We start from the raw sequence: 17,014 nt of genomic DNA on the forward strand, positions 1-17,014 counted from the left end.
GTTCCTTTAAAAAAAATAAAAACATTAAAAAAAAAGTCAACATGTTCATTTGCAAGTCATTGATTGTTTGGCAATTCATTCACTAATGAAATATGATAGTTGCATTAGTAGTGGCTCATCAGCAGTGTTAGATTCTTCATTCAGGGCAGGGGATGTCTCTGAGAGCCTTGGACTCTTGGATGATCTTGTCTTGAAAACAATTGTTCCATTTCGCAGCAGTTGCTACTCCAAACAACAACATGTCTTGCAAAAACGAATATATGAGGCTAGGAATAACAATACAATTAATTAAATTAATTATCAATCAATTAATGTAAAGTATTTTACTACTTTATACTTACCAGTCCATTGGTAACAAGGAAACATTTGAAGTTTGTCTGTTGATTGCTGTGGGTCATGGATTGTCTGTTGGCGATAGGAGAATGTTTCTTTTATCTTCGAGAGCACATGTGTCAAACTGGTGGTGCGGGGGCCACATGTGGCCCTCCAATCGATTACATCCACTGTGTGAGGCGATGGAAAAGAGACAGAATATAAGACTAAATGTATTTGCCGGCAATATTTTTATAATAGTAATAAGACATTCGGTTGTAATCATTGCTTTATTAAATGTATTACACTCAACGTGAAATGACATATATTTAAGCTGCTTTAGTCACAATTATTATATATTATATATATTATTATTATATATTATATTATATTATTATTTGCTAAATTTTCAAATTAATTCTCCGTTTTTGTGCATAAATATGTTTTTATTGTGAATCATTTTATATCAAAACAAGCACTCTTACTTTGCAATTCTGTCTAATATCATAATGAATATCTTATATTGCCCACCGGCTACTAAATAGTTGTTTTTTCCACTTTTTTTCCTCTATGTCTCCCCCGCTTGACCAGACTAGATGCTCATTGGCCCCCAGGTCATTCAGGGGTGTCTAAGTCGTGGTGTGGTGAAGTACAGACATGCATCTGACCGATTACATGAATACGTACATCTCTAAGTTGATATTTGTTTTGTTTTTATTTTGTGTAGCTCTTTGTGTTTTGTTTTACATGTCAGGTACTATATAAAGAAAGACTGGGTGGTCAATTGACGAGATTATTATTACTTGTCCGAATTTGTCAAGAATTGGCGACTTGGTGAAGCAGCAGGAACGCGGGTGGTTGTAATGTTTGGTTCCGGCCGGAGGGCTGAGGAAGGTACACAAACGCTCCACCGCCACATTGGTCCGGGCAGTGCCCAAGAGCTATGCCGGAGTCGTGTTCAGCTTGGGGCTGTACAAACCGTCGCACAGTTCAAAACAGATCTAATGGAGTAACCTTTCACAGGTAGAACCTTATAATTCTCTTTTGGGGTTCATATTCGGCCTTTATACGATTTTTGAGAGCTACGAATTAGCTCTGAGCTAACGTTAGCCAGCTATGAAAGCTGGGACCAAGGGTGAATCAAAGTAAAAGACGCCCGAAGTCCTTTCCTAACCACTTCTCCGTCAGGTGTTAGGTGAAGGAAAGAAGTGTAGGAGAATTCATGCGGACGAAAGAAAAAACAACCCCGATGGTAAGAGCTCTAGTGCACGTACACTAGACTACGTACTTTTGCGACGTCGGGTATTAAAGACGTCGGTCTACTGAAATGGAACTACAATCCTCTGAGGATGGACTACAAAAAGCGCATCATAGACATTTCACTCTATGCAGGTTATATAACGCTGGCAAAAGAAAATCTTATCACCGAACTATTCATTTGTTTTTAAATTATTATAGATAAGATAAAAACACACGAGCTTCATATGCAACAGCCTTTTCTCTGTTGATAAGTGCTCTATAAATAAGGTTATTATCATTATCTATCATGGTCGCGTGAAATTACTTAATTACTAATGAATGCAATATAGGAAATACATGTTTCTCCTACAAAATCCAAATGTCATATTATCATTCATCAGTTGTAACCATGTTCGTTTAAAAACACCATGAGCTTTTGACATCACACTTTGTTATAGTCAATATGCTGTTTATGATGTGGACGGCCTTTTCCTTGTATATTGCTGCCAGTTTGGATTGTGGGATAGTATCTTGGTCCAGTGCAGTGGTTCAAATAGATCTTTTTAAAAATTACCAGGATGTTCAATGAGCAACACCATCTTCTTTTTTTTAAAAAAAGAGAAAGAAATATACTCAATATTTGCCTGAGTTTGACAGTATGTCTACTTGTGTTTGTATTTTTTTTTAATTTTATTCTTTTGTCTCTGCGTAACCCCTACATCACTTTGCGTACCTCAGTTTGGGAATCCCTGGTCCAGTGTATCTAATGTTGAAGGTGATACTGTATGATATTAACCAATGAGACTTCTTTCAAACTGCATTTTACATTCTTTTTCTTATTTTAGCTGCTACTGAGATGCTTCCATGTCACTATTTTTGAAACTTTCATAAGCAAATGCGATTAATGGAAATCCCCCGAAATGAACAAAATTGCCCATATGTGTTTTATATTTGCATTTTTGTCCAATCCATGTCTATCACACGTTTCAACTACATAACCACAAATCTGATCAGACTGTAGTTGTAGTTGTGTTTCACTAACTTTTCTCACATTTCAAAGGTTTCCCAAAGAGAAAGAGTTGAGGAGGCAGTGGGAAGTGGCTTCACGGAAGGAAACTTGCTCTACTAGCAAGTCGGCCGTGCTCTGCAGCGACCACTTCAAACCAGAGGACTTTGACAGGACTGGCCAAGTTGTCAGGATTAGAGAAGGAGCTCAACCATCTATCTTCAGTTTCTCTACTCGTCAGAAAAGAGTAGGTTTATCACCAGTCTGTGTGGATTTGATCACTATGAATTAATAACACATTGTGCTGTGCACTACACTATTGAGTATTTTTTTTTTCCACTGTAGTCAGGGGCAACCAGGACAACACAAACCTCCAGGAAGGCTGAGGAGAGCCTGTCAGTGGACGATTTTCTGAGTGTCAACAAGACTGAACCTCTGCCTAATGCTGTGAGTATTTGTACTAACTCTGCCCCTAAACTGCTGAGGGGATTTTGGCTCTGGTTATGTTCAGAATTAGAAAGTGTTTATTGATCCTCACAGATAATTGCTTTGTTGTTTTGTTGCTTAAGATACTCTTAGGAAAAAGGAAGCACACATGTAAAAATGGCATTTAAATAGTAATTATAAATTCAGAGTAAGAAAGTAGCTAAAATGTGCTGTGTTAGGTCGAAGAATACAGCAGGTCCAGTGGGTCTGTCACTGTCTGTTAAGGCTGCAACTATTGATAATTCCTAATTGATTATTATCTTATAATCCTTTTTTTTGGTGATTTCATAAGTTATTTGGTCCATAAAATGTGTGTAAACTGTTGATGAGCATCTCCCTAACTGCAAAAGCGAGGATGTTGTCAAATGTTTCTTTTCACCCAAAAAAAACAAAGATATTCCTTTTATCATCATAAAGGAGCAAAGTAACCAGAACCTATTCAGATCTAATTTTATTATGTAAAGTACTTAAATCAAACAGTTGTAAAAACGTTAGAGATTTATTTAGTGATAGATAAATAATCAATGAATTAATTAGTTGTCGCAGCCCTACTGTCTCTGCCCTAAACTGCTGTGATTGTGAGTGAAGTGACAAAACATCCTCTCTCCGCCAGGATCATTCCTATGCATTGCCCGCATCTCCCGCTCTTGTCAAGTCCAGACTGAGTAAAGCCTTGGTTCGTGTGGAGCATCTGGAGCGAGAGATGAGAAACATGAAGGACAGAGAAAGGAGAGCAAAGATCAGAGTGCACAGTCTTCTGAAAGATCTGCAGGAGAAGAAACTTGTGAAGAAGGACCTTAAAGATGCTTGATTTTGTTTTCTTTTTCAAAGTGAAAGTAAAATTCAACCCAGCTGCTTTCCACGTGAGTCAGGAGATGGTGTCCAGAAAGGGGACTGGAGAATTGACACCCGTCATAAGCCAGACTGAATGGGGAACCAGTCTGACACGTGTCCATGGACTATGGCACTTTCAGATTAAAGAGCAGATTATATACAAAAGAAATCAATGACAATGTTGTTACTCACATTCTCTTCCTGGCTGTTTCTTATCGACAATGGCTTGAAGATCAGCTGTGAATGAAAACACGTCCTTTCAGTTTCATCCTGTCATCGCAGAAATCCTTGTTCGCACTCTTCACCACTGTTGGCTGCTGTTAGCTGGACTCTCTGAAACCAAGTGAATAAACTGTAGAGGAGAGAATCGACTTCCTGTTTAGACCTGCAGGTGCATGACCAGTGTCGTTCCTTTAAAGAACAACACGGTGGTGAGATGATGCTGCAGGAAGAGACTCCGCTGACACATGTATACCCTATACAAGACTTGTATAGAACAAAGAGAACTTTATTTGTTACAAGCCAAGCATCAGTATCAAGCACTGCAGTTTGTTTGAGAGAGTGTTTCAGCCGAAATCTCAGAACAACTCTGGCCCCCGTGAGCTGGACCACACTTTTTAAAGGTTATCTAACATCCTCTTCCTATACAACACATGATCGTAAATATTAGATAAACAACAACAGGTTTGACATCGGGACCACTTCGTTCCAATATAGGAACTATCTGTGTTTTCTTCAACAATCCTTGTCCAGGACTGGCCCATAAACGTGTTGTAAAACTGTCCGAGGTAATGCTCGTGACCCCAAAATCAACCCCAATGAGGAGTTTCCAGCTTGCTTCCCAATGCAATGAAAAAAGACACATCTTCCAACACACTCAAGACAAAAATGAGCTGTGTTAATGTGTTCATCGAAGTCAGATACTTCTGATATGGAGTTGAAATGCTTGTCTGGATGCAGATTGTTTTTGTTTGAAAACACTGTTTTCAAGTGTAGTTTTTTTATTGATCCTGTTAAGAAATGAGTGTTAATTTAATGTCTTTATATCCGATCATCACTAAAAGCACCTCCAGAGGTTGCACGACTTGTGCTTTGATTCACTCGTCACCTTCTGACCGGTCACTGGCACTGAGAAACAGACACACACATCACACACACAATGACCACGGACATGTCTGTAGTCTGACTTGTGAGATCTGGCTCACGAGAGGCCACAGGAAGCACATCAGAGTCTGAGTCTATACACATCCCCCATCAGTTATTTACTCAGGTTAAATCTCAGTTAAGAAGTTAGGGCAGCCTTGTTTTCCACACTTTGGAATTTGTTAACGTGTAATATTACGGTGTTAATATGTGTGAAGTGAAAACATGAAACAATTGTGATGAGATTACTGAACGCCTGTAATAGAAGTCTGTTACTTTACCTCCTTTGTCGTCATTCCTTATGCAAATGAGCTTCGGTGGGTGAGTGTATAAACAAGTGATGACTTCATTTTTTTAAGTTGATTACTGGGTTTTTTCAATAACCAGGCAAAAATGTATTTTATAAGTGAAGTCCTTTACAGCATCAGGCTGGACATTGTGCAATCAAATTAAGAAAAAAAGCATATTTAAAAGCAGTTCTTAGTGTCGTCATTTGCAATTTTTAAGAGACACATTTAAGGGATATATAATGTACATAAAGTGGATAAGCTATCTCAATTTCAAGGCATATAAATGTACAAAAAGTCAACATACACTTTTTATAGCATGTAAGGTATAACAATGTCTTAACATAGCATAATCCATAAGTTGTCTATATTCTATATTAAGACATTTGTATTGGGCCAGGTGGTTAAAAAAGCTTCTAACAGCACATTAGACAAGAAGTCTGATTTAAAGGAATAATACAACTAAACGTACCTGTACCTCTATGTTCTTTAGCTTCTAAAACAAGTTAGAGAAATGATTATTCAAGACCCCGAATTCACAAGATTACATTAATTTGTAAATTAGAGGATAATTAAACTATACTTTGGATGTTAAAAGATGCAAATGATAAATATACAAATCAAAATTGCTTAAGTGCTGTAAGTGCTAAGATCTAAAAAGATCTGCTCTCACCCACTTCTAACCCACATTTAGTCTGTGCACTGCAAAAAGACAACCAGGACGGCTAAAACCTAAAGAATTATTGTATTGTTTGTGCCACGTTTGTTAAAACAGACTTCAATTCAAAAATTGGTATTGAAAAAAAGTACAATTTAGGAGTCTATTATCAAATTTCAGATATTGATACTGTATCAAAATTGTTTTAATCAATACCCAGACTTATAGGTGTGTAATGTTAATGGTTTGTATTTATATAGCACTTTTCTAGTTTCGTGCAGCACATTTCCTATCACTCATCTTTCATATACATTCACACGCTGCCGTAGACTAGCGTACCCAGGAATCAAACCCACAACCTTCATGTTGAAAGGTGACTCGCTCTACCAATGAGCTACCATTGCTCATGTGTATCCATAAGTTCAAAAAAACAACAACTCACCAAATAAATGTGGAGTGATGGTCTTTTTTTTTTTATTTCAACTCGGTATCTGAGGTACATATTTACTGATTGCACGCAAATGATTCCAGGCTACATGTACATGTATGTTCCTCACACGACGGCACGACACACGGAGAACACTAACATCAACATGACACAACAGACATGCACAAACAAGGCAGTGACGACTGCACCCAACGACCACTGTCCTCAACACAAGAAAGAAGCACAATGGGTGATTTATCACTGGATGGAGAGGACGGGGGGGGGGGAGGAGTGAGGAGAGGACGGGGAGGAGGGGGGAGAAGGAGTGTGCAGGTGAGGAGAGGTGAGAAGTAAAGGGCGAGGAAACAGGAGAGGGAGCAGAGGGGCTAATACCTAGGATTTAAGACAAATTGTAACACTGAGCACCATAATAAACAATAAATATTTTCAGTATTGACAATTAATATCAACAATCTCATAAATAACATTATTTTCCCTTTTTAAATAACATGTATGTCCTTAAATCTCTCTCTCTCACACACACAGACACACACACACACTCTCTCTCTCTCACACACACACACCTTTTTTTCTTTTCATTCTTTCTTTCGTACATTTATGTCCAGTGTTACGAGAGGAATACTGTGGGAGCAGGGACATGGGTTTATCTAAAGGTGGTTTAAAGGTGATGCGTAGCATGTTGGGGGTCACATGCAGAACTGATACAGTATATTATCTACAACTGTTAACTCCCTCCCTTACCCTTTCCTATCTTTCTGCATCTCTCCCATCTCCTTTTTTACACCAAAACACGTCTTTCCGTGCTCATAATTCTCTCTTTTTCCATTTAATCGCTAACTAGCTCCTCCCCCCATCTCCCACCCTCTCCCCTATATTTCTAACTCTTGTCTATTTCAGGTCCCCGGCGTCTCCCTGGATGGTCTTTTTGATGCGGAGCAGCATCGTGGTCAGCCACTGGTCCAGACGAGACACCGAGTCGAACTCCTTGACGGCCTCCGTGAACGCCTCGCTGTTCTGCTCCTCGTGGGCGTCTAGGAGTTTCTAAAATGTAAATGTAAATGTAAATGACATGTAAAGACGACCTTTTTGTTTAGCAACACACGGGATCAGTGGATATCTGAGATTTAAAGTTCCAGTGTGTTACATTCACTGGCAGATGTGAACCAAGAAGCGTGTTTGTGTATCATTTATTTATAATAAAACAGCAGCCTTTGAATAAGCCTTTTAACTGTGCTTTAGGCAAGGGCTTTACTTTACAAAGGCCGCCAATGCAATGTCACCATCAGGTGTCAATATTTCTTACACATTGGACCTTTAAGAGACTGGGGGTTATTGGAGGACCTTGATAAGGATGCTTGGAATCCATTAACCAGATAAAATGTAAATTATAACCTTATTATAACCTAACTATAACCTTTTCACTGTCCATTATTGTTGCCTTGTCTCCTCTCGTTATGTGATAATGTTTCTAAAAATAAAATTGACAACAGGGCAGTTATGTACAGGTATATGTAGTTATTGCTACTTTGTTCAGGCATATTTAAAATTATTTTTAAATATATATTATATATTATATATTATATATTATATTATATATATTATATTATATTATATTATATAGATATATTTAATTATCTTATTTAAATGAAGATAATTACTGTGGATAATTCCTGTTTTTAAGCATTAACATAAGGTTTTGTATATTATTATTGTACTTTTTTTTATAATTACCTGGTTTGTATTTCTGTGGTCACAATTGTTTGATGAATCAAAACCATCAATGAATGTCAGTGAGGTACAAAATTCATGGGAATATTTGACATTACATTGCATTGCAGCAAAGGTCCAACACTGACATAAAGCTGTGATACAAACTCAAGACAAGACGTACCTTTAACAGTTTGAGCTCTCTGGAGTCTGAGAATGCTGGAAACATCTCCTCATACTTCTCAATGGCCAACTGGAAAACACATGTTCACAAGTACACATGAGCTCCACATACAGTACATAATATGTGTGTGTGTGTGTGTGTGTGCGTGTGTGTGAGGTTACCTTGGCGTTCAGTTCGTCCACTATGAAGTGACACAGTGAAGCCTTGAAGAAATACTCTTTAGCGTTGTACTTCAGCAAAGGATTGTCCATGGTGCTCATAGCAACCTAAAACAAAACAAACACACACACACACACTCGTGCATTATTATCGCTCAGACACAACATTAAGAGCCCATTTCACTGAGAGGATACTGTGAACTATACAGTGCTATATAACTATATGTGCTCAGCTCTTACCTGTTCATAGATTTCGATGGCTTTCGGATACTGTTCCAGCTGAGCACTGTAGTGTCCGACCTTCAGGAGACATTTGTTGGCTGAGCTGAAAAGAAAAAGTCAAAATAGTTGTGGATTAAAGGTTCTGTCGGCAGAAAGAAATATAATATAATACTAAAGGTGGCAAGATGCACATTGTAGCATTAGTGAAACACTTTTAATCACTTTGAATAGATATTGTTGCTGTTCTTCTTCTTTAGGGTGTTGACACTCGAAAAAAACCCACTAGACTCTCACAAGAACGGGTGAAATTCTGGATCATAATAATGAATTAAACAAATAACTTAAATGTGCACAAGTGTGAACCAGACTTCTGCACGTTCCTCCGGCTCCTTTGCTTTTCTGTTTTAACTTGTATGTATCGAAGTCTTTTGAGTGGAATGACACCTGCTCACACTGCAAAGAACCCTAAAGAGGAAAACACTCGACAGCAGGTGGACCTCACTCTTGGTGCCACAGGCAGCTATCAGAGGTCAGCAGAGCAGTGTCTGTGATGTCAAGTGATGTCTTGTCTCTGTTTATTCTGTGTCGTGTTTGAGCTACATGTATAAACCTGATTTAATGAGATAGCGCCCGTTGGTGTCTTTTGCATAATTAATGTCATTGAATTGGTCTGACGCATGTAAGATGAGCAGAAGCATATCAGTTGATGTCTCTGCAAGATCTGCAGATAAAATACTCAACTATTGTTGAGTAGCTGTAGCCGTTCAGCTAGTAAAAAGTACCTGTTAGATTCCTCTCCCTTGTAGTAATCTGCTGCCTGCTCATAGTGCGCAATAGCCTGAAAGCACACGTGTATGTTAATAGCATCAAAACAGTACCTTGAACAGTATATTACAGTAATAGATTTAAAAACAGCAACAGCAACAGAATACAATTTTACCTTCTCAATGTCAACAAGCTCAGCCTCATAAACCTCAGCTATAGTGATGTGATGTTTGGCTGCAATCGTGAAACGACCCTGTAATCGACACACAGACACACAGGTTATTAAGAGAGTGTTCATGTCACGTTTTAATATATTCTCTAGTTTTATTATTATTTTAGTCTGCATTCATTTGTATTATGTGAATCGTATGTTGTTTGTGGGTCTGTGCATTGATCTGCAGCACAAAGACAAAAAGCCCATCCGAGGACAAGGAAGGATATTTAAATTTGAGTGAGCAGGTGAATGGTTGAGTCAGATCTTACCATGTCCGTGTAGATGTCGATGGCCTGATTTAGACAGTTAATGGCCTCTGAAAACACACACATCAGACATTATTACGAGATTTGCTGAGGCTTCACTTTCGCTTTCCTCCCTGCGCGACTGGTTTATAACTCTGAACACGCTGTATGTCACTGATGACATCCTGCAAATAACTCATCATTTCAATAACCTGGCATATCAGAAGATTACAAGAGATTACACACATTTGCCACTCAACCTGATTTCTATTTTTATTATGCTTTCACATGCAGTTTACACGAAAACAAAACATACGATTAAAGTGAGAAAAGCAGTAACTCAATCACTCAATTACAGCAACATATTCTTTTGATTCTTATTTATATGATGATCAATCAATCAATAATATTCAGATAATAGATATGAACAGACTCTACGAGGCAAACTGTGATGAGTAAATATGGGTTACACAAATTTAAATAAGGATTTATTTAGTGAGTCATTTTTTAGTCAGAACACACATAATAAATAAACAACATGGGTGAAAACTGGTGAATGGAGATGTTGTACATATTATACATCATTTAAATATTGTCATTTCAAATACCTTTTTACATCCTATTGCAGTACATGACTATTTATTATACTTGTACAGGTCTGTATCTATGTCTGTTCTTTATTGGAGCAAGTGTTTTAGTATTTCTGGCTCTGAGACTGTGCAGAGGGAGCAGGAGAACAGAGAACGTCCTCGCCTCCTGTGGTCACTTTTTATCACTCTTTTTTTTAGCGATTTTTATCACGGCTGACAAAGGACCACAAAACCTCAGCTCTCACACACACTCACACTCTCTATGTTTTTATCTCCCAGATGGGATCAATGTGTAATTTGTATCTGATGCCTCACACCAAGTTGATCCTGGAGTGTGTGAGTGTGTGAGTGTGTGTGTGAGTTTGTAAGACAGCAATGGTGGCTCACCCTGTGGGTCAGCCTTCTTGTAGGAGTTGCCGGCATCGACGAAGCTTGTGGCAGAGTCCAGTTTGTTCTGAAGCTGCATGTGGAGCCGGGCGGCCTGACAGAATGCATTCCCCGCAGCTACACACACACACACACACACACACACACACATCCTCAGTAAATTATTCTTATAAAAAAAGCTCTGTAAATGTTTATTTTTGAAACCGGCATTGGTGAACATGGTAATATAATACTGATAATAGGTAGGTGAATCTTTTGTACGCAGCTAAAATATGGATGTGAGTGTGCGTGCGTGTATCTGTTGATGTTTGTGCGGGGATGTGTGTGTACACATTTCTTTTGTGTCAAGAATGAACGCTGAATACATGTGTCATACAAACTGCACGCGTGTGTTTAGTGTCACCCACCACTCCAGTTCTTTGCCATCTTAAACATGTTGGCTGCTCTGGCGTACATTTCACAGGCGTCCTCCACCTTATGGTTCCCCCTATGACACACACACACACACACACAACAAACAAAATTAGTACATTTGATCTAATTCTATTGCAGCCTCTGGACCTCATGAGACTGTGATGTGTTTTCAAAGTAGAAGAAATGCTGCAGAGTGTCCCAGTGTGACTGTGTGTTGATACATTAACACATACTGTACATGTACATTAATACATTTCATATGTTATATAGAAACACCCTGCAGATGAAACCTCATAACTTCAAACGTCCTCTGCTCATATCAAGCATTAATTTAGTGCATCATAACACGGGGGCTGCTGCATCAGAGAAGGCGAAGCAGGGAGTTGCCTGAGGGAGAAGCCCATGTTCAGGGTTCTTTTCATGAAGACAAACTCGTGTTGTTTTTATCCAGTGCAGAGTTTACAGATGTGTCACATCATCATCACTCTGCCAAACACTAAAACTCTATGTAAAGGAAACTGCAGATACGCCAGTTTATAACTCCCCTGAAATAGGCCTCATGCCCACTCACTTGCTTCCATGGTTTTAGGGCTTTAGCAGCTTCACAGTGAAACACACGCAACGACAAAGACGTGAAAAAAAAAGCAACACCGCAGAATGCACAACCTGCTCAGCCACAAAATGACCTCATGCAAATGAACTTTTACTGAGGCTCATTAAAAAAACATGTTGGAGCTCATGAGGGGGAAAAACAGATGTGACCCATTTTAGGTTTGAGGGCACATCCTGATGATGCACAATATATATATATATATATATATATATATATATATATGTATAAAAAACACAACCTTTTATATAATACTAGGAAACACGTTTGTATTTTCTGCTCCTTTATCTGACAAATGAGTTAGTTATCCAGGTATCAGTGAAAGGGAAAAGTAACGTACTGGAGACCACACACTGAATCTGTGACAGAGACTTTGACCAATCATAGGGCAGTTCATAGGTTGAAAGGTGCCTCTTCCAGCAGTGGGATTGTCTCGGCCATCTGTCACATATGAAACACGTCTATATGTGCTCATCTGGTGGTATAAGCTTAGAACAGAGAGCCTCCATTTCCAAAATGGTACATCCTTATCTGGCCTGTGTCTCCACCGCAAGGTGTGAGGGCTTCTGTCGCACTTAAATGATGATGATTCTCTGTCGATAAATCAATGGACTGCATTATGTCGAACTCCGCCCTGCAGGAGCTGGACCACTGTGCTTGGTACTGCAACGAAAGAGTGCTAAAAGTGAGACAGTTTCTCTGGCAACATTTGACAAGTGTGTGGCAAACAGAACTGCACCACACTGTACTGCCTGGTGGAAATGGGGCTTTAGAATTTAAACACCTGGAGAAGAGACGACCCCATTGAGTGCAGATTGAAAACGATGCTGTCACTGCGTTGTTGCTTCTTCAGCAGCTGTTTGGCTTCAGTTTGTCATTATGATGTCAGCCCAGTGCGACCGCAACAAAAACACAGCATCAAAACTGAAACTGATTCTCCACAAGCCTTGATTTCACTCTTATTGGGTGTTTTTTTGAGGTTTGTGCAAATGACAAATGACAAATGACAAATCAATTCATGGCACAGAGGAACTGCGTCATTCTGATGTGCTTACTGTGACACAACACCTGCTCTGAGGAAATACCTGTGGCTGATTTTGACTGAAGCAAAATAATATTAAGTGTTGTGCTATGTTCCTTGTACTTAACTCTGCAACAGTCTAATGTTATTTAGCCTTCCCTAAATGATTCTATGGTTGAATCAATTCAACACAAAACACACATTCTGCCTAGTTTTGTCCATTTGGACCGCAGTAGAAATGTGGTGGCACAAGATGGTGGCCTGGGCAAACCAAGGCCCTTACCTACTGGACATAATAATGACTTATTCTGAAGCTACAATAAATAGAAAAAAGATATTTTAAAGTGTGACTAAACACACTCTTCTGCAGCTAAAAATGCCAAGGAGTGGGCTGAGACCTGAGTGAGGGAGGAAGTGGAGCAGTGAGGGGGAGTGGTTCAGTAGTGAAATCTGACACCGAGTTGCAGCTGTCTAAATACTCCATTTTACGTCTGTCCGTCCCAAACGTTATCTCTGTCACTACCCTGCGTACCTCTGTGTGTCTTTCGCGTTGGCATGGACTTTACACAATACTCCCTCTAGAGGGCAGTGCAGAGTGACAAGTTGCAGGCATCAGCAAACATGGCGACCACTGAAGAGGTTATTTTATGGCGCTTAGACAGACACACAAGTCGTCCCATTAACATCACATAGATGGATGTAATTCCAAACTGTCTCACACACGTTCCACTATGTTTAAATGCCCATATAGACTCTTCTTTGTCATTTCCCTGACTGATTGGACTATTGACTCTATACTGCCCCCACAGTTTCCAGTGGTATTGCTCTGTTTCATCCGTCATAAAATGACAAAATAAACACAAATTAAGGCCAAAGGCTCCACCCATGTCGCTTTGCATTGAGTATAAAGGGGCCTTAATGAGATCTATCTATCTATCTATCTATCTATCTATCTATCTATCTGTTTCCAGTTTACTTAACAACACCATACATCAGCCCACTCCCATGCGCGCGCTCTCTCTCATCCCGCTGGGGCTGTAGAACGTTTACATGCGCGTGGCGTGACAGGCCAGGCCGTGACACGGACACGCAGGCTCCATCATCTGTTATTATCTGTGACAACAGCTCTGCGCGTTTAAAGGCTCCAGCAGCTGCTGCCGTGGCGCTGCTTGTTTGCACAAATGAAGGACACGGTGAAGTTACACCGACGGCACTAAAGCACAGAAACATGACGCAACACGACGACGACGATGATGAAGAATTCTAATTGATCAGCGCAAAACGTGAGGAGGCCGCGAGGATCTCTCTCACACACACACACGCGGGGACATTTTAGAATCAATGAAATGGACATCTCAGATATTTCTGGGCGAAGAACACAAGCAGAAAGATTGACAGGTTGTTACGGGCCCTGTGTACGGGAGACCCCCCGCCCCCATACCAACACCGCACACACACAGGAGGGTAAACAGAGGAGAAAAACGAGGAAAGCATCCTTTACCCGAACATCCCTCCCAGGAAGGATCCGGACGCTTTGACCTTCTTATCGGCTTCAGCCATCAGCTGCATGGCCTCCTTCTCTTTGCCGGAGTTGTCCATGGCGAGCTGGGTCTGCCGCTGGAGGAGAGATGGAAGAAAACAGGCCCGGTGTTCCGCAGTGGATGGAGAAGAGCGGAGGAGAGCGGAGAGCTGATGAGGAGGAGGATTAGGAGGAGGAGGAGGAGGGAAGATGTGGTGCTGATGCTGAGAGGCTGCAGTCTCTTCCTCGACGGCGTGGGAGGAGCGGCATTTGCGGCTCGTTGCCACCATCTGCTGGACAGAGTGGGGAGGTGCAAGTACAAAAACAAGTTGAAACGCTTTGAAAGAAATAAAATAAAATAGACGGCGTGACAGTTTTGTGCGTGTCCAGTCCCGTGATTCAGCATTTTGGAAAACTTTGCAATCATGCTCCGGTGATGTTTTGAATTGGAACTGCAGTAACACTGAAGGTCACTGTAGTAGCCGTTTGTCAAACAAATAAAAATCAAATCAAACTTCAAATTATCCCTAATCAAAAGGCCACTGATGCACCATAGGTTGTGGTGTACGCGCATCGGAAAAACATGAGGTCCAAACGAATATCCAAAGTCAACAAAAAGGTGGTTTATTTAACCAAAAGTGCAAACAAACAAAGAACAAAAGGAAGTCCCATGCTTCTCCTGCTCAGCGGTAAAAAAACATCATTCCACCCAGGTGCATGCCGATCCCTTAACGACAGCTACCTATATAGCCTTAGGTCCCACTCTAACGTGCCCAAATGAAACTAAAACACAAACAATAAACTAGAATACTAATAAAAAAGGTAAATATAATTAAATCAAATAAATTGATTAAAGATAATTAAGAATAACCAAAACTAAATACTCACTAAACAAAATACTAAACTAAACAGCAGTAAATACTAACAATTAATAAATAGCTCCAACAGTCACTATTGTACATATTTTACATATATATCACATGTTCCCGCCCCCAACTACTTACCTGATTTCTCTTCAGTTGATGTGTCCAATTACACATCCCCTGAAATTTAAGCCAAAATAAAATACAACCTTGGACTGCGCGCAGTCATGAAAGGGCCCTTGTGTCCCAGTGTCTCCCTCACTCTACAGTCTTCACTTGTATTCGTTAATCCCCTCAGAAATGACTGCAAAGCCACGGAATAACAATAATAATAAAGTTTCGAGGCGATCGGTCAATGTATGCTGAAGTTGGAGGGCACTTCCGGTTTCGTGGCTTATGGTCGAAATTCGGGAAATTGCCTTTGATGAAAAATTGAAATGTCGCATTATTTATGTCGGGATGACAAACACGCTCAGACGAGTTTGCTCATTTACATAGGGTTCAAATCGGCAAAATGGACACCAAAATTCAAAATGGCCGACTTCCTGTTGAGTTGAGGCCGTGGTCCCAATTTAATTTTATGTTCGTCTTGGGCGATTACAAGTTCCCACCAAGTTTTGTGAAATTCAGTGCAACTTAATCTTGGCTTGCTCCATCCATGTTTCACTGTAGGGGGCACTGGTGCAACGCACGGGTCCAAGCCCCAGGCCAATATCATATTTTTGCCAGACCTGACCTCTGTGCAAAGATTTTAGTAGTTTTTATGCATGTTAACCACCTCATAAATGACCGTTATGACACAGAATGATAATAATCTGAAGGATAACCACAGGTTCCTCGCACAAATTCGTGCCAGGAGCCGTTTTGCTCGGCCCTAATAAATACATAAATGAGTACATGCGCATTTCCCAAGAAAATGAAGTTGGCAATGCTGAGTGTATATACTCAAGCCATGCCTTTGATCTGTATATGATCTGTGCTTTACATTCACGTTCAATGGGATGAAACTGATCCGACTGAAAAGGTCAACTATTTCAACTTGAAATCAGCTGAAAAACTAAGGAAGATATCATAGCAACCATAAAGATGACAGCAGTTGGGAAATGCTGACTCAGCGCTCCTAACTGTGAAAGAATAAATTAGAGAATGCTCTCAGACAGTGCCAACCTCCATTAAGCCTGCTCAGCTTGTACTATTCAAACTTCAGTGGATCCGGATCTTGAGTGGGATTTCAACCAAACCTGAGTCTATTATCTATTGTAGAAAACTTTAGTAGTGGTAATTCTCCGTAGGTTCACGATAAAAGAACATTACCTTACATATTATAAAATATGAATATGATTTTGATATAGATATTGGTAACATTGACATGCTAATAAGCTGCATGGTTGGTTGCAGTGGTTCGCGACCTGGTCAGAACAGGGGCCTTTCTCTGAAAACAACACAGTGGTTTCATGTTTTTGTGGTCAAATATTTTAATCGTCTTTCATCATTCAGCAAAACAAGAGACAGTTAAAGAGGTGGAGGAATCCAAGACAACAAAGCATGCACGGTTTAGTCACTGAAGCCGGGGTGCATTCAACAAGGCATTTTGCTGGAGAACCTGCAGCCACTCTGCGGATGTAAACACAAGGTCATTTAGTGAATTTGAAGAGTTAGCAGTTAGCTGTGAGAACTGAAGTGGAGGTGACCTTTCTGGCTG

General features: G+C 40.0%; 2 protein-coding genes across 3 annotated transcripts; one reads left to right on the plus strand and one right to left on the minus strand.

Annotated features, from left to right (window-relative positions):
- The first annotated feature begins 1,204 nt into the window (after nt 1-1,204).
- On the plus strand, nt 1,205-5,300 carry LOC131473749 (THAP domain-containing protein 6-like). Its single transcript, XM_058651220.1, has 4 exons — nt 1,205-1,335; nt 2,612-2,804; nt 2,903-3,004; nt 3,657-5,300. The coding sequence occupies exons 1-4, from the start codon at nt 1,256-1,258 to the stop codon at nt 3,852-3,854; spliced, it is 573 nt and encodes a 190-aa protein (XP_058507203.1). The 5' UTR covers nt 1,205-1,255; the 3' UTR covers nt 3,855-5,300.
- Nucleotides 5,301-6,411: 1,111 nt separating this feature from the next.
- On the minus strand, nt 6,412-14,682 carry napba (N-ethylmaleimide-sensitive factor attachment protein, beta a). 2 transcript variants are annotated; one of them, XM_058651217.1, is made up of 10 exons: nt 14,432-14,682; nt 11,293-11,372; nt 10,886-11,002; nt 9,933-9,979; nt 9,625-9,702; nt 9,467-9,522; nt 8,703-8,787; nt 8,466-8,570; nt 8,305-8,373; nt 6,412-7,454 (listed from the first exon to the last, which is right to left on the minus strand). In XM_058651217.1, the coding sequence occupies exons 1-10, from the start codon at nt 14,527-14,529 to the stop codon at nt 7,302-7,304; spliced, it is 888 nt and encodes a 295-aa protein (XP_058507200.1). In that variant the 5' UTR covers nt 14,530-14,682; the 3' UTR covers nt 6,412-7,301. The 2 variants fall into 2 exon arrangements, with proteins under 2 accessions (XP_058507200.1, XP_058507201.1); XM_058651218.1 differs by lacking the exons at nt 9,933-9,979; nt 11,293-11,372; nt 14,432-14,682 and having other exon boundaries at nt 10,886-10,993.
- Between the last annotated feature and the right edge of the window lie 2,332 nt (nt 14,683-17,014).

Source organism: Solea solea, chromosome 15 (assembly GCF_958295425.1).
Source record: "Solea solea chromosome 15, fSolSol10.1, whole genome shotgun sequence".
Lineage (NCBI taxonomy): Eukaryota > Metazoa > Chordata > Actinopteri > Pleuronectiformes > Soleidae > Solea > Solea solea.